Genomic DNA, 24,238 nt, shown 5'->3' on the forward strand with positions numbered 1-24,238 from the left:
CAGTGCTTTTTTCACTGTACCCATACTGTCTACTATGACTCTAATAAGGCACAGATAACACGCTTAGAAATTTTGCAGACACACAAAAGGATATTTGTTATTCCAAGCGGCAGATTCAGGATTCAAAAAGACTTTTTAAAAATAGTTAAATTTGGGGCTGAATCTAATAAGATAACATTTAACAGGGATAAATGAAAAGTCTTTGGGTTCAAAAGAATCAACTTGACAAGCACAAAATGAGAGAGGTGTGGCTCGGCAGTAGTTTATCTGAAAAAAGATCTGGGGGTCTCAGAGACTACAGATTCAATACAGGGTGACAGGGCAGCTGAATAGGCTAATGTGATGTTCTGCTACATTAAGAAAGGCAGAATGAATATGGCCCAGTTCCAATCTGCTCTGGTCAAACCACACCTGGGGTATCATATTCAGTTTTGGGCCACCACACTTCAGCAAGGGCGATGATTAGCTAGACTAATTCTAGAGGAGAGCAACACGAAAGGCCATGTGATTTAGAAGAAATACTGCTTGCATTGGAATCATGAAGCTGGAGTTTGAATCCCGGCTTTTCCACTAACTGCCTGCGTGACCTTGGGCAAGACACTTAACTCTCTAGACCTCAGTTTCCTTATATTTAAAATGAGAGGGGTCAACTAAGTGACCTCTAAAGTACTTTCCAGTTCTAAATGTAAGATTCAGTGATTGAGGATGGTGAAACACCTGAAGTATGTGTCATCTGAGGATCAGGTGAATAACTAGGGATATTAATCAGTCAAAAGAGCATCTATTAAGCACCTACTATGTGTCAGACACTATACATTCACTAGGGACACAAAACCAAAAGGGAAATAGTTCCTGCCCTCAAGAAGTTTACATTCTAATGGAGGAAACAGCATGTGTGAATGTATGTCTGCGTACATGTACGTGTATAGATGATTATATGTGTATATATGCCCTGAACAGAGGCAGCTAGGTGGTGCAGAAGATAGAGCACTAGGCCTGGAGTAAGGAAGATCTGAGTTCAAATACTGCCTCAGACACTTACTAGCTGTATGAACCTGGACAAGTCATTTAATCCCTATTTGCCTCAGTTCCTCAGTGTATCAGTGGGGATACACTGGAGAAGAAAATAGCAAACCATTCCAGTGTCTTTGCCAAGAAAACCCCTTGGGGTCACATAGAGTTGGACATGATATAATGACTGAATAACATCAATATATGAACACATGTATATACACAAATGTATATCTGTAGATAAGATTAGGTAACTTTGAAGGGAAAAGGACTAGCAGTTGGTGGGACCAGGAAAGGCCTCATGTAGAAGGTAACACTTTAGCTGGATTTTGAAGGAAATTAAGAATTCCAAGAGTTGGAGGTAAGAAGAGAAAGCATTTTGGGTATGGAGGACATTAGTGTAAAGGCACCAAGATGGAAGACAAAAAGTTGTGGGTGAGCCATGGCCAGTATGGTTGGACCATAGGAGCAGGGGATAGAGGTAATGAGACTGGAAACGTAGAGTGGGGGCCAGGTTTTGAAGAACTTTAAATACAACATTAAGGTATTTTTACATTTGATCACAGGGAAAAAGACAGAAGTCTCCCAGGAGGACCATCGTCTGGAAGAGGGATTGGATTTATCTGGCAGAATTAAGAGCAAGGGGTGCAAGTTTCAAAGAGGTGAATTCAGGATTCAAGTAAAGAAACATTTCCTAATCAGAGCTGTCCAAAAGCTGAAAAAAACTGTCTTTGCTCATGCAGAGTGTAAACCAGAGATCAGACCTGGATTCATTCTTTATCTCCAGGTGTTCCAGTGTTTGGGGGGGGTCTCCATATAGGAGACAATAGTTCTTAGAACATCTCCTTCCTTCTTTCTTTCCTTCTCCTCTTCTCCAGAGTAATCGAGTATCACAAAATAACCCAGCTACACTTGGGACCCAGGTAACATTCACTGAAATAAAGTCTTGTGCCAACTGGACATATTCAGGATTGCATATATAGAATCAATAGTCAGGCAAATGGGACATTGGATAGATCATGGGAAAGACTCAGAGTCAGAAAGACCTGAGTTCAAATCAAATCAGATACTTAACTAAATGTGTGACCCTTAGCAAGTCACTTACCTTCTGCCTGCCTCAGTTTCTTTATCTCTATTAAATGGAGATAATAGTACCTCCCTCCAAGGTTGTTGTGAGGATAAAATGAGACAATATTTGTAAAGTGCTCTGTAAACCTTAAAGTGCTTTATGAATAAATGCTGGCTAATATTCATAAAATTTTAGAATTTAAAATGACCATAGATGATAAGCTCTTGTCAAGATGATTATTGCAATTTGCTATCTTCAGTTGCTCAGAGCACTTAGAATTAAGGAGTGAGGCATTATTTTGATTGGAAATTTCTGATTTTAAGTCGCATTCTCTCCATCCCCCCACCCCACCCCCACCGCGACCCCAAATGCTGTTGATTTTTTTTTTATCAGTAGTCTAAAGAAATGCAATCCATTGAAGGAATTTCCCCCAAGGCAAATATGGAGACTTTTTTTTTCACTCAGTTCAGAAATGATCATTTCAAAAGCTCAGATCTGACATCTCCACAATCCCCAATGAGATGTGAATGTTTTAACTCTGCCAAGTTTGGAAAAAGGCAGAAGAGAACAATGTTTAAAAATGAAGAGATAGTAGGATGGTGTACATAGCAATGTTGCATATAATAAAGTGACAGAGATTAAAGTTTGCAAAGGGCTTTCTCTACATTGGATTAAGTGAAGTATGGTGCAGTTAAAGGTTCTAGAATCCAAGACCTGAGTTTAAAACGTGGCTCTGCCACTCACTCCCTGTGTAACCTTGGGCAAATCATAACCTGTCTGTTTCCTCACCTGTAAAATGAAGAGGTTGGCTTTAGAGGACCTGGAGGGTCCCTTCAAGCTATAAATTTATGTCCATACAATTCCTTGATCCTTACAACAGCCCCGTGAGACAAGTGCTACTGTTACCTTCTGCACCAAGGCAGCCACACATGCCTTGGAGTCAGGAAAAATTGGATTTCCCTGCTGACTCTGACATGAACCATCTTGTGGCAACAGATAACATTGAATCTCTCAGTGCCCCAGGCACCACTATAGAGATCATAAAATACAGGAAGGTTGCTGATCTGCATCAAGGAAGGAGTTTCTCCACACTGATGCAATCATAGGTCAAGACCAAAAACCTGAATCAGATCACCAACATTTCTGTCTGAATTAAACATGTACCAAAGACACCTGTCTCAGTCATCAAGCATTGTTTTCCCAGATGATAGTCCTCTCTCGTGAGAAAAAGGAACACTGTAGTGATTGAAGAATAAGGTCAAATTATAGTTATGGAATTTGTGGAATCCAAGAATTCAAAATAGATTAAAATCTTTGAGCATAAATGCTTTCTTTTTCAAAATGTTAATTAATTTGTTTTTAGTTTTCAATATCACTTCCATAAGCTTTTGAGTTTTAAATTTTCTCCACTTCCCCACCCTCCTCTCCAAGACAGTGTGCAATCTGATATAGACTCTATATACACATTCTTATTAAACATATTTTCACATTACTCATGTTGTAAAGAAGAACTAGAACGAATGGGAAGAACCAGGAGACAGAAAAAACAAAACAAACAAAAAAAAGAAAGCAAAATAGTATGCTTCCATCTATATTCAGACTCCATAGTTCTTTCTCTGGATGTGGATAGCATTTTCCTTCATGAGCCTTTTGGATTGTCTTAGATCCTTGCACTGCTGAGAAAAGCTAAGTTTATCAAAGTTAGTCATTGTACAATGTGGCTGTTACTGTGTACAATGTTTTCCTGGTTCTGCTCACTTCACTCAGCATCAGTTCATATAAATCTTGCCAGATTTTTCTGAAGTCCACCTGCTCATCATTTCTTATAGCACAATGGTATTCCATTACATTTACATACCACAACTTGTTCAGCCATTCCCCAACTGATGGGCATCCCCTCAGTTCCAATTCTTGGCCACTGCAAAAAGAACTGCTATAAATATTTTTGTACATGTGGGTAATGCTATCTTTCAATAACCCTAGCCAGGATGCTAGGCAATGCTGTTTGGTTCCTGACACTTTGTAAATTAGCAGGTTTAAGAACATTTAATCTTTGAGATGACAGTCAGACACTTTCATTTATTTGATTTGCTTAAGGTTCTGAATTTGAGTATGTATGACATCACACTGAAACTCCCCAATTCAACCCAGAGGCAGCTGGTGGTCCAGGATAGATTGTTGGGCCTCAAATCAGGAAGACCTGGGGCAGCTAGGTGGCACAATGGATAGAGCACCTGCCCTGAAGCCAGGAAGACCTGAGTTCAAATCCAGCCTCAGACCAAACACTTAACACTTACTGGCTATGTGACCCTGGGCAAGTCACTTAACCCCAATTGCCTAAAAATAAAAAAAATAAAAAAATAAAAAAAACCCAAAGCAAATCAGGAAGACCTAAGTTCAAATACAGACTCAGTTACTTACTAGCTGTGTGTTCCTTGGCAAGTCACTTAAACTCTGTTTGCCTTAGTTTCTTTATTGGTAAAATGGAGATAAGAGCACCTACTTTTTAATTTCTTTTTTTATTAATTTATTTTGATTTATCAACAATCACTTCCATAAGCTTTTGAGTTTTAAATTTTTCTCCCCCTCCCCAAGATGGTGCACAGTCTGATATAGGCTATACATATACATTCCTATTAAACATATTTTCATATTAGTCACATTGTAAGGAAGAATTAGAACCAATAGAAGGAACCACAAGAAAGAGGAAACAAAACAAAACAGAAGAAAACAAAAGAGCAAATATTATGCCTCAATCTACATTCAAACTCCATAGTTCTTTCTTTGGATGTGGATAGCATTTTCCTTTATGAACCTTTTGGAACTGTCTTAGATCCTTGCCTTTCTGAGAAGGGCTAAGTCTATCAAAGTTAGTCACTGTACAATGTGGCTGTTACTGTATACAACGTTCTCCTCGTTCTGCTCACTTCACTCAGCATCAGTCCATACAAGTTTTTCCAGGTTTTTCTGAAGTCTGCCTGCTCATCATTTCTTATAGCACAATAGTATTCCATTATATTCATATACCACAACTTGTTCAGCCATTCCCCAATTGATGGGCATCCCCTTAGTTTCCAATTCTTGGCCACAACAAATAGAGATGCTTATAAATAGTTTTGTCCATGTGGGTTCTTTGTTTCTCTCTTTTTTAAAAAATTACTTATTTATTTTTAGTTTTCAACATCCACTTTTATAAGATTTTGAATTTTAAATTTCCCTCCCCCCTCCCCAAGATAGCATGCAATCTGATGTAGGCTATACATTTATGTTCATATTAAACATTTTTGCACATTAGTCATGTTGTGAAAGAAGAATTAGAAATAAAAGGGCAAAACCATGACAAAGAAAAAAACAAGAAAACAACAAAAGAAAGAGAAAATAGTATGCTGCATTCAGACTCCATAGTTCTTTCTCTGGAATGTGGACAGCATTTTCCATCATGGCTCTTTTGGAATTGGTAAGATCATCTACTTCACAGGCACGTAGTTCAGTACCTGGTACATAGTAGCTGTTACATAAATACTTCCTTCCCAATATGCTCTAGAGTATATTTTCAAATTATATATTTTTTGTTGTTGTTTAGTCATGTCTGACTCTTCAAGAGCCTGTTTGTGCTTTTCTTGGCAGATACTGGAGTGATTTGCCATTTTTACATATGAAAAACTGAGGCAAATGGGGTTAAGTGACTTGCCCAGATCACACAGCTAGCAGGTTTCTGAGACCCGATTTGAACTTAGTTCTTCCTGACTCTAGGCCAGGTACTCTTTCCACTGTACCACCTAGCCTCTACTAATGTACCTGGGTAATTAGGTGGTGTGTAGTGGACAGAACACCGATCCTGGAGTCAGGAAAACCCAAGTTTAAATCTTGCCTCAGACAATTTGTGCCCATGTGATCCTGAGCAAGTCACTTAACTCTGTTTGCCTCAGTTTCCTCATCTGTAAAACGAGCTGGGGAAGGAAATAGCAAACCATTCTGGTATCTCAGCCAGGAAAACTCCAAATGGGGTCCAGAAGAGTCAGACAGGAGCAGACAACAACTAATGTACCTACAGAAAAGAAATCTGATGGTGGCCACAGTAATTTACTTTCTCCCCCCCTTCCTTATTAAGATAACAGGTCCTCAAGAAGTCGATTTAGATCTGTGTCATTTGGGAATCAATTCCTAGTTCTCAGTCTTTTGCACTTGAGGAATCACCATTGTCACCAAGTAAGCATCCTGTCGGTCTTCTGAGCAACAGGGATGACATTCCAGTAATTCTATAGTGACTTGTTTGACCCATCAAGAACTGTATTGTCCAGGATAAGCATGGAAATACAGCATTATGGAGATTGTGTGTGTGTGTGTGTGTGTGTGTGTGTGTGTGTGTGTCTAAGTAGGGGGGCATTCAAAAGAAAGCACGGTGCAGGGAACAGCATAGGGTACCTGGACAGAATAGGGTTCTGGTTCTGGCTGTCACTTATTATTGGTCTGTCACTTTCCTTGATTTAGGCCTCATTTTCTTCATCTGTAAAATGAATGGACTGTACTAACTGGCTGCTGAAACCCCTTCCAGCTTTAGATCCATCATGCTATTTTTAATTAAATACTGCCTGTAAGGCCCTTTACAAACTTTAAAAGGCTCTAAGTTATTTGCCTTATGGGATAGTTCTAAAACAGTGTTTTTATAAGTTTTGTATCAATTCGAATTATGTCCGCTGACCATCATCTTCTCAACCAGACCCCTCCTTTGACTCGAGACACACACCTGAGTAGCTGAGTGCGATTGGGGGTGGGGGTGGGGGCTTCTCCATGGCTCAGAGCAGAGCAGACTGTGGCCCTTTCAAGGAAGAAGCAAGCCCAAGGGCTAGTGCTTGACCCGCGGGAAGGAGGAGGCCAGAGATGGGCGTTCCCAGCTCCATGTAAGTGACCCAAGTTGGTTCACCAGGTGCTTGCGGGACACCCCCGGGGTGGGTGTAGGGCCTGGCTTGGGGCAACCCAGGCTTAGCCCTGAGGCCATGGGAAAGAGACCTCTGTTCGTGTTTACTGTGGTGGCCTTGAAATGAGTTGATCCTTGGAATTCATCCAGGGGAGAGGATCTTAATTTGACAGCAGCGGCATGATTTCCACTGTTCTCTGTTTTCTGGAGTAATCCTCGGGGCATGCTTGGGTGTCGCCAAGCCAGAGTGTGATGAGGGGATGGGCTTTTCCTCCTTGTCCCTGATGATGAAGCTGTTCCCCTCAGAACAGACCTGTCAGGTCGCTTTGAGACACTTCCATTTGTACTGGGCCTCCCCTGCCCTTCCCGCTACATTATTTTGTCCCAACGGCATTTTTGTTTTTCAGATTTATTAAAAATTGCCTCCAAAAAAAAAATTATGTCAACTGAATTATCTGGAGAAATGCCTAACTCTTCAGTCTATTTGACCTCCACAGTCCAGGTCTAGATTGTGGAAGAGGGATTAATTTTGTTCCTGACAGGTATTGCCCTCCCTCCCAGGGGGGTTGCATGGATAAGCGGAATAAGATTTGGAAAGCTCTTTGCAAATCTTTAAGCTATGTAAATGCTAAGTATTATTACTATTATTATTATTCTAGGTCACTTCAGATAGCAAAATGAGGACTGCTGGAGACAGAATTCGATTCTATAAAAAATTTTTTCACGAGTAGGTGCGCTCGAACACGAACAAAATGAAATGGTCTGTTTTCTGTCCTTAGAGGAATTAGATGAGCACCTGTCAAAGCTGTCGTACCAGGGTCGGAGGTTGAGCTTCGAGCCCAAGGTCCTTACCTAGGTTAAGATTTTATTCCGTTCGGTGTTCGGCTGGTGGGTAGGGGAGGAGAGACTTTTTTTTTCTTTTGCAAAATTTACGATTTCATTTATCCCTTCCCCACTCTGCTGACACGTTTCTTTCCAAAGCCAATCGTATTCCGGAGCCCGTGAGCTGAGGCCCTCCCCTCTGCGTCCCCTGGCCCTCCTCTCCGCCGGCGCGGGACAGCCAGCCAGGATCCTGGCCCGGCTGCGCTTCATTTCTCCGGCGCGCAGAGAGCAGAGGACGTTCTTCCCCAGCAGCCCAGAGCTCCGGCCCTCACGTGACTTAACCACCGCTGCAAGCTTTCCAGAGAAAGAGAGAGAGTTTAAAGGTTACGGAGGAAATTAGCATACACACAAGCGCGCGCGCGTACACACACGCACACACACTCACACACATACTCTCTATCGACTATACGCGTCCAATTTTTCCGTAGCAAAGACAGGGTCTGTCACCTTGGGTTGATCAAATAAGGGGCAGGGGCAGGGGACAGTCCAAAACAGATATTAATAGGTACTTTTTTTGAAAATGCACACACACACATACATAAATATTCTTAACGACGAAACACCTCCAAAATACTGGACTCTATCAAGTCGTCTCAGAGCTGGAAGCACCAGAGCGATCCCTAAGCGTGGAATGTTGCAAAAAGAGGGATAATTTGTAGCAGAACAAAACAAAGAAACAACCACAACCCCCCCCACACCCTTTCCGGGGACTTCATTCCCCACAGCCGAGTGGAGCCCCTTGGGAGAGATCAACACCCCTCCCCCATTTCTTTGCCCTGACGTTCCGAGTTACTCCTTCTCCCCGAACCTGAGAGGGAGGGGATGGAGAGTGAAGGAGGTGAGGTTCCCCGAAATTTCCAGCGCGGAATCGCTCCTCCCAGACGTCGGGTAGTCGGAGAAGCTGGGACTTTGGAAGAGGTGCGCGTCCCAGTCGCCTCGTCTGCTATCCACAGAATCTAGTCTAGAGACGGCGGCCCCCTTCTACCCCGAAGCGCCCCTCCTCCCTCCCCGCCAACCCCGGGGCAAGCGGGACCCGATCTCCTACCCGCCCGCCCACTTCCCCCGCTTGCATAAACGGAGGGAAGATTTTTCCACTCTCCGTATTCCCTCCCTATCTTCCGCACACTTTTCTCGTATTGCTCCCCCAACCGGCAAAACTTTCTATTTCCACACACACACTCACACTCACACACACACACACACACACACACAGGCGCGCGCGCATACACACACACACACACACACAGACTGACGTCTTTTGCGCATTTCCTGCATTAGACACACACACTTACTGGAGGAGAGAGGGAGGGAGAGAGATCTAGAGACAGACCGAGAGAGCTAAGGGGAGCGAGTGTCAGAGGCCGAGCTAGAACGGAGGGAGGTGGGGCTTAAAGCCGAAAGCTCCTGGAGCCCCAGCCCCAGCAGCTCCTGGCGAGTACTGGGTTAGTGCCTGCCTGGCCTGTGAGGTGGAGCCCCAGCGGCGGCGGCTGCGGCGGCGGTGGCGGCGGCTGGAGCTGCAGCTGCAGCAGCGGCAGCGGCAACGGCAGCAGCAACAGCAGCAGCAAAACAGACCCTCGAATCCTGTGCGGATGTAAGGTTTTTGGCTTTTGGCGTTTCTCGAATACAGACTGAGGGTGAAGGAGAGCAACAAGAAGGCAAACGAGGGGTTGGGAGGAAGCAGTGGGAGTTGTGTGTGTGGGGTGTGTGTGTGTGTATGTATGTGTGTGTTTTTTCAGGGGAGGTGTGTGTGCATGTGTGGTTTGGGGTTTAAATTTTTTTTCTTGAGAGGATCATTTCCTATCGCCATGCATTCCTCTTTATATATATAACATCCCATACATAACATCCCTCCTTTCATCTACACACACACACACACACACCCCTCCTCTCCTAGAGGCGCAGAAGCTGGATTTACAAGGAGGACCCTGGTTGAATTTTATATTGCATCCTTCCTCCCTTCCCCGTCCCTACCCCATTTCCCTAACTACCAGGCACCCCCTGACAAAGTAGTAATTTCCCGGGGATTATGCTTTTGAAAGGTAGGTAAGAGCCGGGCGCAGCGCCCACTCTACCACCCTCCCCCCCGCCCCCGTCCTAGACACTAGGAGTATTAGAGAGGCGAGGGTGAGCCTATACAGTGTATATATTTATCGTCATTTTGCCGTAGGTGTGCTGGGGGGAGAGGGAAGAGGTTTGATCCAAAGACGGACGTCCCCCATCTCGCCCTGCATCCCCATCCCTACCCCCTCCCTGCTTTCCGTTAGAAACCCAGCGAGGAAATACATGCACTCGCTGGGAATCGCCAGAGCCAGGGCGAAGCACTACAAGGTGTAGGTAGGGTGTAGGCGTGTGTGTGTGTGTGTGTGTGTGTGTGCGCGCTTGAGTGTGAGCCTGAGAGAGGTGGGCGGGAGAGGGGGGACCCAGGCGTCCCCGTCCCTCCCGCCCCAAGAAGACCCCCACCGTCCCAACTCCTCCTCCCAGCTCAGAGAACCCTTGTTTATTTTTCGCTAAACTCTTGGGTTGAGTGACCCCGGCCCTTTTGCTCCCTATCCCTACACCCCACCCTCACCGGCCCTCCTTCGACCATGGTAGTTTTCAATGGCCTCCTGAAGATCAAGATCTGCGAGGCCGTGAGCCTGAAACCCACAGCCTGGTCATTGCGCCATGCGGTGGGACCCCGGCCTCAGACGTTTCTGTTGGACCCTTACATCGCCCTCAATGTCGATGACTCGCGCATCGGACAGACGGCCACCAAGCAAAAGACCAATAGCCCGGCTTGGCACGACGAATTTGTCACCGACGTCTGCAACGGGCGAAAGATTGAATTGGCCGTCTTCCACGATGCCCCCATCGGGTACGACGACTTCGTTGCCAACTGCACCATCCAGTTTGAGGAACTGCTGCAGAACGGGAGCCGTCACTTCGAGGACTGGGTGAGAATATCGGGAGCCGGGGTCAGGGAAAGGAGCAGGAGTCGGGGCAGCGGCCGGGTGGGGTTCTCTGGCGAAAGTGTTGCATTGAAGTGACAGGGTTCTTTTAAGTGAGGGTAGTTGATGTTGGGCTCACTACCTGATGCAACTTAGAGTCACGTGGGAGGGTCTCAGTTGCATTGGGTACCCCACCTCCATTTTAATGGGGAGCAAAGTGAGAGGCCTGGGACGAGGAAGCTGAACCTGGGGGAATAGGAGACAGTGAGCTCCTTTATGTTTCCATATTGCTGTTTCCCTCTTCCTCCTACTCCCCCTCGGTCCCCACCTCCCCACCTCCATCCCAACTGATTCAGGTTGGGTTGATACCGTGTTCATTTCAGGGAACTCAGAGCAGCTCATGGAGCTGGAGCACTAGAGTAAGGAAAACCAAGGTTGGTCACCCAGTACTGGTACTCTGGTCACTTAGAGGGCTGGTAGCCTGGCTGTGGGGGAGGGTTCTCACCTCTGGCAGCCCCTGGAAAATGCACGTGGCTCCACCATTCTCCTTATCAGTTAAGGGGGTACCCCGGCTTGATTCTTTCATTTGTCTGAGGTCATATAAATGCAGAGTGAGGTGGTTCAGGTTTTTTTGTAGAAACCTGCTCGTTATTTTTTTAGTCTGTTGCATGGTGGTTTGTTCATTTTCTGTTATGTAGAGATAGAAATGTGATCTACACTATGACACCCAACTCCTCTCCAAAGTCCCTGAAACATTGGCTAAGCTTGCTTTAAACAAATCTCAGAGATGCTGCAGCCCACCCAGAGTCTCTTTCTTGGATTTCCTCTTGGGGGAAAAAATGAAAAGGTTGTACTTCTGGGTAATCGAGTTTCTGTGCATCTCTAGTTAAAGTTACATTGTTGCCCTATTTTATCTTTTAAGGTACTGTGCAATATGATACTATTTCTAAGAGGTCTAGTTGATTGGTGAGATTGTCAAAATATTAGAGTATTGGTAACAGGGCTTGTCAATGTAGTATCAATTGAAATACATTCAACCTTGGCATTCAGAAAAAGGAGGGAGAAGCAAGCACAGTACAACTGCTGGCAGAGAAGTGTTAAATTAGGAATGCTTCTCTGTGTTTTCAGATCTTTCTGCTTGTTTCCAGGGAAAGCAAGCATGGAGATTTGTTTATATTTTCCATATTTATATTTTTATTTTCCAGGCTTATCATTCATATTCTTAGCAGCAAAAGGAGAGATCTCTGTTTCCCAAACATGAATTTGGAATGTTGGTAACATTCTGATTTTTAGATGTAAAGACTTTCCTGTTTTATGATCCAACCCCCTGGGGGCCAAAAGTTGAATATCAGCTATGGTTAGTGCCATATCTGTGTATTTTTATCCATAATGTATCAGATGGGGACTTGGGGAAAAATGTGAGAGCCTTTTCTCTCTGTGATCATGAGTATGATGTAGACTGACTGAAACCATGGTTACTGTTATGACAAGGAAGCTCTAGCAAGATTCACCAGTAAAACCCTAGGAGGATAGCAGCTGGTACTTTGTAAAGCAGGGGATACAGATCTGGAAAAGTCACGCCATTCGCTTCTGTAAGGTTTCTCCCCACCCTCTCTATATTCCTCTCAAGCTTACACTTAGCCCTCAGTCTAGACATAATAGAAATTAACTCCATTCATTTTTTTCTATGTATAAAGTGGATGACTGATTCCATGATGCTTGATTCCAGGACCAGGCTCTAAATCTATCAAGCCTGTGGCTTTGAGTGGCTTTTTGATAATGTGTTTTGTTTTTACAAAGGATAGAAGGGGCCCTTACATAAAGGAGTGCTGCTGTGTTTGCAGATGAAATGTGCAGGACAATAGGGAGAGCATTCACTGCTCATAGACAAACATGGCTGCTTATGCAGGGGTGCTCTGCATGCATGGGTTCAGACCTGTGGCTGGAGGAAATCTGCAGCTGCTGTCTTCACCAATGGGCATGACTGGGAACTGTCTGTGATGGAGACATGAGGCAGTGGATGGTGTTAAGGATCTGCAGGGGATGTTGAAGGATTAATAACACTGCTTCCCCAGCTTTGATGCCTGGAAGGCCCAAAATTTCTTCCCTTGGAGGGAAAGGCAACAGTCTGCCAAAGGCTTTTCAGTCCATTGTCTGTAGATGAATACTGTTTTTCTTAATAATCATGGCTTGGGTTCATATGGCACATTATACTTTTCGAAACAGTTCCATGACTCTTCTCATTGGAAAAGAACTCTTCATCTCCCTCAAACCCTTGGAACTTTCCTGTTGCTATTGAGTGTCCCACCATCCTCTCAGTCACCGAAGCTCCCAATCTCCGTGTCATCGTGTCATCTTTAATTCCTTTTTTTTCTTTTAGGCAATGGGGGTTAAGTGACTTGCCCAGGGTCACACAGCTAGTAAGTGTCAAATATTTGGTCTGAAGCCAGATTTGAACTCAGGTCCTCCTGACTTCAGGGCCTTTGTTCTATGCACTGTGCCACCTAGCTGCCCCTCATTTTAATTCTTCACTCACCCTCATCCCATATAGCCAGGATGTCACCAAATCTCATTATTCCTATCTTCACCAAATCTCTCCTACATGCCTTTCTCTTGGCGCACATAGCCACCACCCAAGTACAGGCCTCATCACCTCCCTCCTGTACTACTACTGCAGAATGCTTCTGGTTGTTCTCATCCTCAAGTGTCTTTCCACTCCAACCCGTCCTCTACACAGAGGCCAAAGCAATTTGCCTAATTGTCTCTGGGGTCAAATAGAAAGGCCTCCATTTCACAGTTAAAAATCTTCCTAACTTGGCCCTTTCCTATTTTTCTAGTCTTCTTACACTTACCTCCCCTCTACAGACTCTACAATTCAGCTACAATGGCATCACGTACAACACCATCTCCATCTCTGTGCCTTTGCCCCTGGTTATTGCCTCTCCTTGCTTCTGTTCCTTAGCTTTGCTGGCTTCTTTCAAGGTTCATCTCAACTCCCACCTTCTGCTAAAACCTTTTCCCTTCCCACCAGCTATTAGTGGCTCCCCCCTCTGAATCTGCCTTTAATTTATTCTGTCTATATCATTTACCTAGTTATTTTCAAGTTGTTTCCTTAATTAGAATGTGAGCTCCTTGAAGGCAGGAACAATTTTTGCTCCTCCCTCCTTCCCCCTCTCTTTTTGCATCCCCAGCACTTAGCAAAGTTCCTGGAACATAGTAAATGTTTAATAAATGCTAGTTGACTGACTGATTCATACCCTTGTGAGCTATTTAATACAGGAGGAGAAAGTGAGGCTGGTGACTTTGCACAGCCCTCCCTCACTTAAATCCAATTCACTTGCTTGTCATGGTATCACCTCCCTGATGTCATGGTCCTCTTTGAGAATGAAAGACAGAAAATAACAACAACAACAAGTAATGCAGATGTTATATCCCATTCAACAGAAGGATAGAGAAGTTGTGACTTGCCATAAGCATCAGGTGAGCCAATGATCAAGCCAGATGAGAACCCAGGTCTCCTGGTTTCTACTTCACTGTTCTTTTCACTGCCTCAATCTGCCCTCCTTGATTTGTGGGTCTTATTAAGAAGGGAGCTACTTCTTCTCCTCCAAAGTGTCCTCCACTGTGAAAATGGGGGGGCACAGATAAGTGTGGCAATCTCATGAAGCTGTGGGGTTAATTGTAACCATATTAGGTAATGTCTCCTAAGACTGTTGGGTAATATTCCCAGGGGAATAGACCGTTAGGAAGTCCAGGGATCCAGGCCATTTGCTCTGGTGCTACTGCATCTGGAGTGGCTGAAAAGTCCATCCTGAATAGAGGGGCTTAAAGGATCAATATAGAGGGGACAGAAGGTTACAAGTGTTTATTAAACACTGTGTGCCAGGCACTGTAGTAAGTGCTTTTATAAATATTATCTCATTTTATCCTCACAACAACCCTGTAATGTAGGTGCTTTGTGTAATTTGTTCGGGGTCACACTGCTTAATAAATGATTGAAGATGCAATTGAACTCAGGTCTTCCTGACTCAGGCTCAGCTCTCTCTTAGAGCTTAGAGGGTATCTAATCTAGTCCTTTCATTTTGCAGATGAGGAAACTGAGGCTCAGAGAGATTAAATGATTTGTTTGAGGTCATATAGCTCCTTAGCGTCAGAGCAGGGCTTTTGGAGGGGACACTTCTGCAGCTACTGCTTTAACATTTAATTTATCTCAACAAGTCATTAGGGAGCAAGGGGAATTCTATAAAAGGAACTTGTCATATATCTAGAGGACACACTCTTTTATATTAAGATGATCTTGTGTTTGTGTTTGGATTTATTTATTTGTTTTTGGCTGAACCTTTCATTTAACCAGTATAAAGGACTACCAGTGTGAGAAAAAAAACCCAACCCTCTATCAATACACATTGGTAATTGCAATTTATAGTTTAAAGAGTTTCCTTGCTGGAACTGGGAGGATGAGTAAAGGTCATTCAGTTGATGAGTGTCAGAGGTGAGATTTGAACCTAAGTCTTGGTTGACTCTAAACTTCTTTCATTAGGAACTAGATACTTGCTTTTCAGAGCCTAGATTAATTAGCCTCCACCCATTCCTTTTTCCCCTCTACAAATATCCCTGCTAGTTATTCTAGTTCTTGGAAAGCCTGGTTAGAACACTATCACTTAATGGACACATTGGGTAAACCAGAAACCTTGTGTATCTATAGTGATCATACATTGGTCCCTCTTATTATTAATAACTTGTTCTCTATGGCTTAAATCCAGTATCCCTAGCCTGATTTTGGTTCCCTCTTTTCCTCCCCCCATAGTATCTGACCTCACACTGTTTCCAAAGTCTTTCCTACTGAATTCTAACATTCCAAACAGGCTTGATGAGCCTTTTACTTTCCACCACACACACACACACACACACACACACACACACACACACACACACACACACAAAATCACCGAAGGTTGGAGTTGGAAGGGACGTTAGAGGTCCTCTAGTAAGAAGGAAGGAAACAAGCCTCTATTAAGCACCTACTGTATGCCGGGCATTGTGCTATGTGCTTTACAAATATTATTTCATTTTGATATTCCCAAATGTGTCAGAGGTCACATTTGAACTCAGGTCTTCCTGGCTTCAAGCCCTGTATTCTATCCACCGCATCACCAGCTGCCTTGGATAATATGCATATCCCTGCTCATGTGTGCCTTTATCCATACTGTGTCACCTGGTGGGATGCCAGTTTTCAAGGTTCCAAAAACCTTTCTGAACTATTCAAGAGTTCTGTAGCACTCACTATCTGTAGCTCAGCTTTAGGCACCTACTCACTCTCTTTGAGGACTTGGCTCCCTTTTCTTGCCCAAGGCTGGGCACCTGTACTGCTTGCTGCATAATTGAATAGAATTGAATTTTAAGGAGCAGCTGGAGAAGTGTTTCCTTGGTACTCTTTAAAACCCTTCCTGTCATTTGGGCTTTTCAGTCACACCTGACAAAATGAGGGGAAACCAAGTGAAAAGTGCCCCTGCTTTAGAAGCAAGAGGCCCTAGCCTAGACTCAGTCACTGCTTCTTGGAGTTATGCCTCCTGCATGAAGTCTTCCCTGGTTGACAACAGCAAGCCTTTATTAAGCACTTACTGTATGCCAATGGACAAGAATTTATTAAGTGACTCCTCTTTGCTAGGTACTGTGCCAGAGGTGGGTTCCAAAGATGAAGTCAAGATAGCTTCTGTCCTGAAAGAGTTTGCATTCTGTTGTGGGAAAGTGATAGGTACATAAAAAAAATTAAATACAAAGCATATGCATAGTAGTTTTCCTGAGGGGCAAGGCTTAGGTCCAAAATAAAGGATAGCTTCTTAACACTAGAACAGAGAGCCCAATGAGTAGGATCAGAGTGGGTTCAGAACCCTAGAGGGTTGGAGAATGACATGGATGGTTAAGACACTGTAGTGATTGGTGGCCAGGGAAGGAAACCTTGGTCTATAGAGTCTCCGACTCAGAATCGCTGGGATTCTATATGTAAGAAATTGTTATGTTCTTTAGTGCATCAGTGATAATGTTGATTTTCAATCCCAAAGCCTCTGTGTGTGTGTGTGTGTGTGTGTGTGTGTGTATTTGTGTGGCAGGACAGATGGTGAGGACTGGGTCGTAGGTAAAGAGAGTGCTTGGGGGAATCCTGGGGCCTGGATGATTATAAAGGGCTGAGGCAGGTTTGAGGTCCAACCCCCTCCCACTCTCAACTAGGTCAGATTCCTTTAGCTGCCACGCTTCCTGAACTCCCATAGCATCTTTGCCATGCACCATAGTGTTTACTCACGTGCTACCTTAAGAAAAAAGCTGTTGCTACATTATACCTATAATATAAAATATTAGCTCTCCCAGAAGGTTGTAAATCTCTAGGTACCATTTCACAAAAGAGAAGGTTGGAGTCAGAGAGTATGTGCTACCTCTAAGCTACAGACATGGTTATCCCACATTCTTCTGGTATTAGTTAACAGGTATATCCAGAAGAGAGGCTGCCTAGTTTAGTGGATGGAATGTTGGAATCAGGAGGACCTTCATTCAGATCTGTCCCCTTTTCCATGCTTGGAATGTACTCCCTGTCACTTCTGCCCCTTGAAACTCCCTAGCTCCCTTCAAAACTCAGCTCAAATATTTCCTCCTTAGGACTCTAACCAATACCTGAAGGTATTCAAGCTCAATGCAATAAACGTTTATTAGGCACCTACTGTATGCCAGGCATTGTGCTAGGGAAACAGTTAATAAAAAGACAGTCCCTGCCCTCAAGGGACTTTTAGTCTAGTGAGGGGAGACAGCACACAAAAGGGGCAGGAAAGGTGAGGAGACTTGGGAATACTTGGTTTGGGGACATCTTGTTCTGTGCAGTTGAAACCAGACAGAGAGCAGCAGATGCAGAGTGGAATGAGCCTCAAGAGTCCAGTTTCTGCCCTCTTTAAGTTCATAAAAATCTGGAATCTACTTACCTGTGAAATGTTTGTATCCCACCCTCATTAGAATGTAAGTCCCTTGAAGGCAGGAGCCATCTCACTTTTGTATTTGTAGCCCAGGTACCTGGAACATAAAGGACCTAAAATAAATTCTTGTTTGATTGGTTGAATCTTAGTAACTATGTGGTCCAGGGCAAATCGCTTAACCACTTTGTATTTCAGGCAACCCTCTAGGACTTATCTGCTGAGTCACAGACTGATTTGGGGAGAGACTCATACACAGGAGTTCTCCCCAGTTCCTTCCGATTTCACTTTTGAATAGAGCATCTGTTGTGTGCCTGGCACCATGGTAGGTGCCGTGGGCCGCAAGAGAAAAATGATATAGTCCCTGCCCTTGCAGAGTTTATCATTTCATTGCAACTATAATAAGAATAATTATAAATAATCTATCACCCCCCTCATGTTATTTAGCTATAACTGCCTTGGCAGTAGCAAGAATTAAAAAAATTCTTTTGGAGAGCACTTGATATTTCAGCATCTCACTAAGTTCGTCTAACTGTGGGCAAAGTGTTCTGGGGTCTTACCTATAGACGACTTCTGGAGCAGCCTTTGAATATTTTACTTTTGGTAGAACCTTACATGTTTCTCTGCAGAGTGCCCCTGGGTATATATGCACTTGTTAAGTAATTATAGTCTATTTTAATGTTAATCATCAGGAGGTACCTGTTTGGTGTTCAAGTTTCTAGCAGTAACCAGGTAAGGTACCCCCTCCAAAAAGTCTGTGTTGTGCTGGGAGAACAATAATAATACATTTAGGTTGCAGCTCGCCAGCCTCTACAAAGTGAAGGTTCTACTCTTGGAATCAGATATCAGCGATGTCTAGAAACTCAGGAAGGGGTTGGAGATGTGGAGGGCATCACCAGATCCCAGGCCTGGGAGAAGCCATTTCTGAGCTAATAAAAGGCCCTCTTACTTTACACAGTAAGAAAGAGACTTCTGGCACTCATTAGCCCAAGAGGTATTCTAGGCTGTAAACAGAATCAGGTTCAAGCATTCTCGGATGGTGGATTTGTAAAAGGTTACTAGAGGAGTGGAGAGAAGCTGCATGGTATGGGGCAGGGGTGAGGAACCTTCGGCCTTGAGGCTACTGGGGATTTGTTCTGTGAAGTTTGGATTCGGTCAAAGGGCCTCACTTGAGGACCTAGAGGGCCACATGTGGCCTTGAGGGCACAGGTTCCCTACCCTTGGTGTAGGGGATAGAATGCTGGGCTTGGGGTGAAAGTTCTGTCTCTAATACTCCCTACTTGTGTGACCCAGGCAAGTAGTGCCTTAAACAACTCTATAGACGAATTTCCCATTTAGAGGGTGCTTCTCTATTGACAAAATCACAGGTTCTTTTAAAAAATTTATTTATTTTTGTTGAGGCAATCAGGGTTAAATGACTTGCCCAGGGTCACACAGCCAGTAATTATCTGAGGCTGGATTTGAGCATAGGTCCACCTGACTCCAGGGCCAGTGCTCTCTATACTGTGCCACGTAGGTGCCCCTCAAAAAAATCACAGGTTCTTGATGTAATATATTGAGGGAGTTGAGTTTTTTGGGGTATGTCATTAAGCTGACTTCAGTTATCCCACGCCATTAACTACTTGAGGGCAAAGAGATTGGAGCATGGGCCCTAGATTACGCTGGTGTATGGAGCTACAGAATGAAGAAACTCTATCAGCACAGCTAGGCATCTTCTCTGTAGCTGATAGCCACCAAGAGTTTGCTTGGAGCTCTGAGAGGTTATGACTTGCCAGGGTCACACAACCAGTATGTCTCAAAGGTGAGATGCAAATCCAGGTCTTCCTGGTTCCAGCCTGGCTCTCTAGCTACTATTCTTTACTGCTCCTCCCTTCTCTGTTCTCTTGAGATTAGAGGAAATGCCTCATTTATCTTTGTATCTTCCCTTGCACCTAGCTTGGTATTAATCATGTAATAGGTGCTTAATAAATCAATGTGTGTTGAATGAATGAAAGAATGAATGAAGGTAAACCCTTCCTCATTGTCCTCATCAGAGAATCGTGGAACCGTCAGGCTTATTGCAGTAGACTCATAAAATGTTATTGCTTCATAGGATTTTAGAAAGCAGCTAGGTGGTACAGTGGGTAGAGCTCTGGCTTTGGAGTCAGGAGGACTTGAGTTCAAATGTGGCCTCAGACACTTGACACTGACTAGCTGTGTGACCCTGGGCAAGTCACTTAACCCCAATTGCCTCACACACACCCCCACCCCCCAAAAAAAAAGCATCTAGAAGAATCTAGCATGATCCTCTAATTTTGCAAATAAGGAGATGGAAAACCAGAGAGGGACTATGACTTATCTGAGGTCATGAGCAACATGGTGCTGTAGAAAGAATACTGACCGGATCTAGAGTCCAAAAACCTGGGATCAAATCCTGATCTTGCTGCTTACCTGTGTGACTTTGGCAAAGTGGCTAAAAGAGACAGGGATAGGCCCTGATCAGGGACCTATGGTCCACAAGCTTGATTTTTTTTTTAATATTGTGATAACTATATTTCAATATAATTGATTTCCTTTTCAATCCTATATATTTTATTTTATGCATTTTAAAAATGTTAATCTGACAAAGGTCCTTGTGGATTTTACGACACTCACAAAGGGGTCTATGACACAAAATGGTTAAGAATTCTTAGTTTAGATGATTTCTAAGGTTCCTTCCAGCTCTATAAAAACCTTCGGTAATTTGTATAACACTTTCCTCACAACAGCTCAGGTGCAGGTAGTGTGAGATTATCCCCATTTTATAGATGAGGAAACTGAGGCTTATCAAAGTTAAGTGACTTGGCACATAGTTATGGAGCTAGTTAGTGTTTTAGGTAAAATTGAAAGCCAGGTTTCCTGATGTTAAGCCCAGCACCTTCTTCACTTGCTGCCCCTCCCATTGCAGTGATCTCTGTATCCCAAGAAAACAAGCCAGTGTCAGAGGCAAGACTAGATCCCACATCTCTTGATTCCTAGTACAGGGATTTTTCTCTTCAGGATTGAGTCAGGAGACCTGGATCCGGCACTGACTAATTGTACATCCTCAGAAAAATCATTTCACTTGGAGAGGCCATCTTGTGCCGTGTCACTAATTGGTATTCCTACTTAACTTTAAACACACACACACACACACACACACACACACACACACACACACACACACACACACACACACTTCCCCCCACCCAATATGCTTAGTTCCTTTAGGACAGAGATTGTGTCTTCTCTTTTTGTATCTTTGCACAGCACCTTTTGTAGGACTCGATACCTCATAGGTTTTCAGTTGATACTTGTTGGTTGATTAAATGACTAAATGACTTTCAAATCACATGGCACCTCTCCTTGTTATGTACACTCAAGTTAGGCACTGTATTATTAAATTTAATTTTTTAAAAAAGCATTTATTAAGGTCCTACTATGTACCAGGTACCTTGCTAGACAAGATTATTTGACCATGTTTGCATGGATCCTACCCCCAATCTTTCACTGCCTCCTAGATTGTGAACTTCTTGATAGCAGGAACTATTTTTTTTTCCCTATGTGTATCCCAGTACCTGGCACATAGTAGGCATGTAAATATTTATTGACTAGTTTTATATGCTCTATGCTTGGGTGAGATATAACGACTATGGACCTAGCAGGAATTCTTATAACTGGATAGAGAAGTGTGTATAAATTAAATTTACAGACTCATAATGCAAAGCCCATAGATTATACTAATCAGAGATTTAGAGTTGGGAGGCCTTACAGGTCAACTAACTCAATCTCTTCATTTTATAGATAAGGAAACTGAGGAGGCTGAGGAGTTCGGTGTCCTGGCCAAGGTCACACAGGTAGCAAGGAGCAGACCCAAGAGCAGAAGCCTAGGGCCCCCTAATTCTTCAGCTGGACCACTTCCTTCTGTACCACTGAAAGGTAGTGTCATTTTGAAAATGCACAGAAATGCTCAATTTAGAATAGGATGTCAGATGCCAGAGTCCCTGAAATCAGACCACGTAGGTGGTCACCTATTCTGCATGCACATTAAATTTTCCCTGACCTTTTTCAAGTGGATGTGTTTTAGTCCCCATGTTAGCCTGGAAAGGACATGTAGACAGTTGTCACCCCCCCCCCGGCCATTGTCCTACACAGAGATAGTATTCTGATTTTTTAAAAAATTCGTTTGAAAAAGGTATATGTCATTGAAGTTCTAGCGACCTGAGGATTTGCTACATGAAGGTGACATTTTCTGCTCAGTCTTGTGACTTTTCATTTGTTTTCCTCCAATGCATGCTGGGGTTCTTGCTGCTTTTTTATTAGAGTGGAACCTCACATAGGGATAATGACACTAAACACAGTTTTCATCGCATCACCTGCCTCAAAGAACTGCAATGTTGCCTGTCACTTTGAGGATAAAATCCAGACTGCTTAACCTGGCATTCGGAGCTCTCCTCCAGAGGCTGATTCTTGTCTGCCCTTATCTTCTAAGTGGTCCCCAGCAGGCTTCTTGGTCAATGTTCCTAAACTTTTCTTATACTTTCCTTCCTCAGGGATTTTGCTCATGCTTTTCCCTAGGATCCCTTTCTGCTTTTTTCCTTTATAAAACTTACCTTTAAACCTAATGCAAATCTTTCCTTCTTTGTGAAGCTTTCCCAGATTGCACTGTGATTCTTCCTTCTGTAAACTACTATTAGAACAACCCACACTCATTTTTTTAATGGCAAACTTAAAATGTAACAAAAATAAATAAAATTGAAATATAAAAATGTTTATTTTGTTAGATATTTCCCAATTTCATGTAAAATTTCTTTTAATAAACATTTTTAAAAATTTTGAGTTCCAAATTCTCTCCCTCCCTCTCTTCCTCCCTCCTTGAGAAGGCCACAATTTGATATAGATTATAGATGACCACACATTTCTTAAGCAATAAAGGAGATACAGAAAGAAAAAAGATAAGACTGATCCCTGCCCTGGAGGAGCTTACAGACAGAGGTGGGGATCCTAGGGCCTGGAGGCCACAGGTAGCCGTCTAGGTCCTCAAGTGCAGCCCTGTGACAGTTCGGTGAAGTTTGGATTCAGTCAAAGGGCCACCCTCCTAGAGGACAAAGGTTCCCCACCCTCATAGGGAGAGATCAGATGTTTTTGTTGTTGCTCTTGTTCAGATCTGTGATTTCTTCAGAGGAATGGAGAACTCTGACTGTTAAATCTGAGACATTCCCGTAGTCACAGAGCCAGGATGTGTCCAGAGAAAGGATTTTGTAGCACTTATCACAGTATCATTATTTGAATAATTTATTTCATATTTGTTTAAACTTTTTGATTGTTTTTGCAACTAAAATGTAAGCTTCTTAAAGACACAGACTGTTTATGCCCCACAAACATGTAAGCCACTTTGCTCACCTTAAAGTGTTATATAAATGCTATTATTATCTTTGCTAATAATATCATAATGGCTGTGAGAACCTTCTCTACCAACTGATGTAACCTGTCACTTCCTAGCTAAATCCTAGGGAGTTGCCTGAGGCACATTGAGATTAAGTGATTTGCCTGAGGTCCTATGGCAAGAAAGTATCAGAGACAATATTTGAACCCAGGGATTGTTTTCTTCCGAGACTGACACTCTCTTCCTCTCCATACTTAAAGATAATAGCAAACATTTGTGTAGTGCCAGACACTATACCAAGTGCTTTACAATTGTCATCTCATTTGATCCTCACAACAGCCCTGTTATCCCCATTCTACAGATGAGGAAACTGAGGCAGAGGTTTATGTGTCCATAGTTGTGTGTGTATGTGTACACACGTCTTATATTTGTTTGCATATTGTCTTCCCCCATGAGATTGTAAGCTTCTTGAGTGCAGGGATTGTCTTTTGCCTCTTTTTGTATCCCCAGGCCTTAGCACGGTGCCTGGCACATAGTAGGTGATTCTTGTTGCTGCTGGTGTAGTTTTTTCAGTCATGTTTTGCTCTCCATGACCCTTTTTGGAGTTTTCTTGGCAAAGATAATGGAATTATTTGCCAGTTCTTTCTCCAGCTTATTTTACAGATGAGGAAACTGAAGCAGACAGAGTTCAGTGACTTGCCCAGGGTCACACAGCTAGTAAATGTCTGAGGCCATATCTGAACTCATGACTTCAGGGTCAGCTCTCTTTTCTGCTGTACCACCTAACTGCCCAGTAGGTGCTTAATAAATGTTTTTTGAATTGAATATCATATGTTCCCTTTAGCAGACAGAATCAGGTATGCATCTAAAAATCCCCAAGATGTCTATTTACTGTTTGGTCTGGGAGTGAACTTTATGGACTATGAGCCAGTTTAATTTTGTGCATATAAAATAAAAGTGAGGGGTTGAGGGGAGGGAAGAAGCACTGAAGTCTGGGTGTTTCTCCTTGCTGCATAGGTATAGCTCTAGTTTGTCCTCTGCTGCTTTTAAAAAAGCATTTATGGACCAATTTATATTTGTTAAGCACCAACA

General features: G+C 43.4%; 1 protein-coding gene and 1 long non-coding RNA gene across 3 annotated transcripts in view; one reads left to right on the forward strand and one right to left on the reverse strand.

Moving 5' to 3' along the window:
- Positions 1–4,580: 4,580 nt before the first annotated feature.
- Positions 4,581–8,870, reverse strand: LOC110218527 (uncharacterized). Of its 2 annotated transcripts, XR_002327335.2 has the most exons (3): positions 8,689–8,870; positions 8,419–8,500; positions 4,581–8,174 (listed from the first exon to the last, which is right to left on the reverse strand). It is a non-coding gene; the product is annotated as an uncharacterized LOC110218527 (long non-coding RNA). The 2 variants fall into 2 exon arrangements; XR_013484560.1 differs by having other exon boundaries at positions 4,581–8,500.
- Positions 8,871–8,978: 108 nt separating this feature from the next.
- PRKCE (protein kinase C epsilon) overlaps positions 8,979–24,238 on the forward strand; it is a 665,998-nt gene continuing 650,738 nt past the window's right edge. The window contains exon 1 of the mRNA XM_021001278.2: positions 8,979–10,813. Within this exon, the coding sequence (XP_020856937.1) occupies positions 10,466–10,813 (348 nt within the window). The 5' untranslated portion in view covers positions 8,979–10,465. The remainder of the gene's footprint in view (positions 10,814–24,238) is intronic.

This window comes from Phascolarctos cinereus, unplaced genomic scaffold (assembly GCF_003287225.1).
Source record: "Phascolarctos cinereus isolate Bilbo 61053 unplaced genomic scaffold, phaCin_HiC Scaffold_2;HRSCAF=192, whole genome shotgun sequence".
NCBI classification, from domain to species: domain Eukaryota; kingdom Metazoa; phylum Chordata; class Mammalia; order Diprotodontia; family Phascolarctidae; genus Phascolarctos; species Phascolarctos cinereus.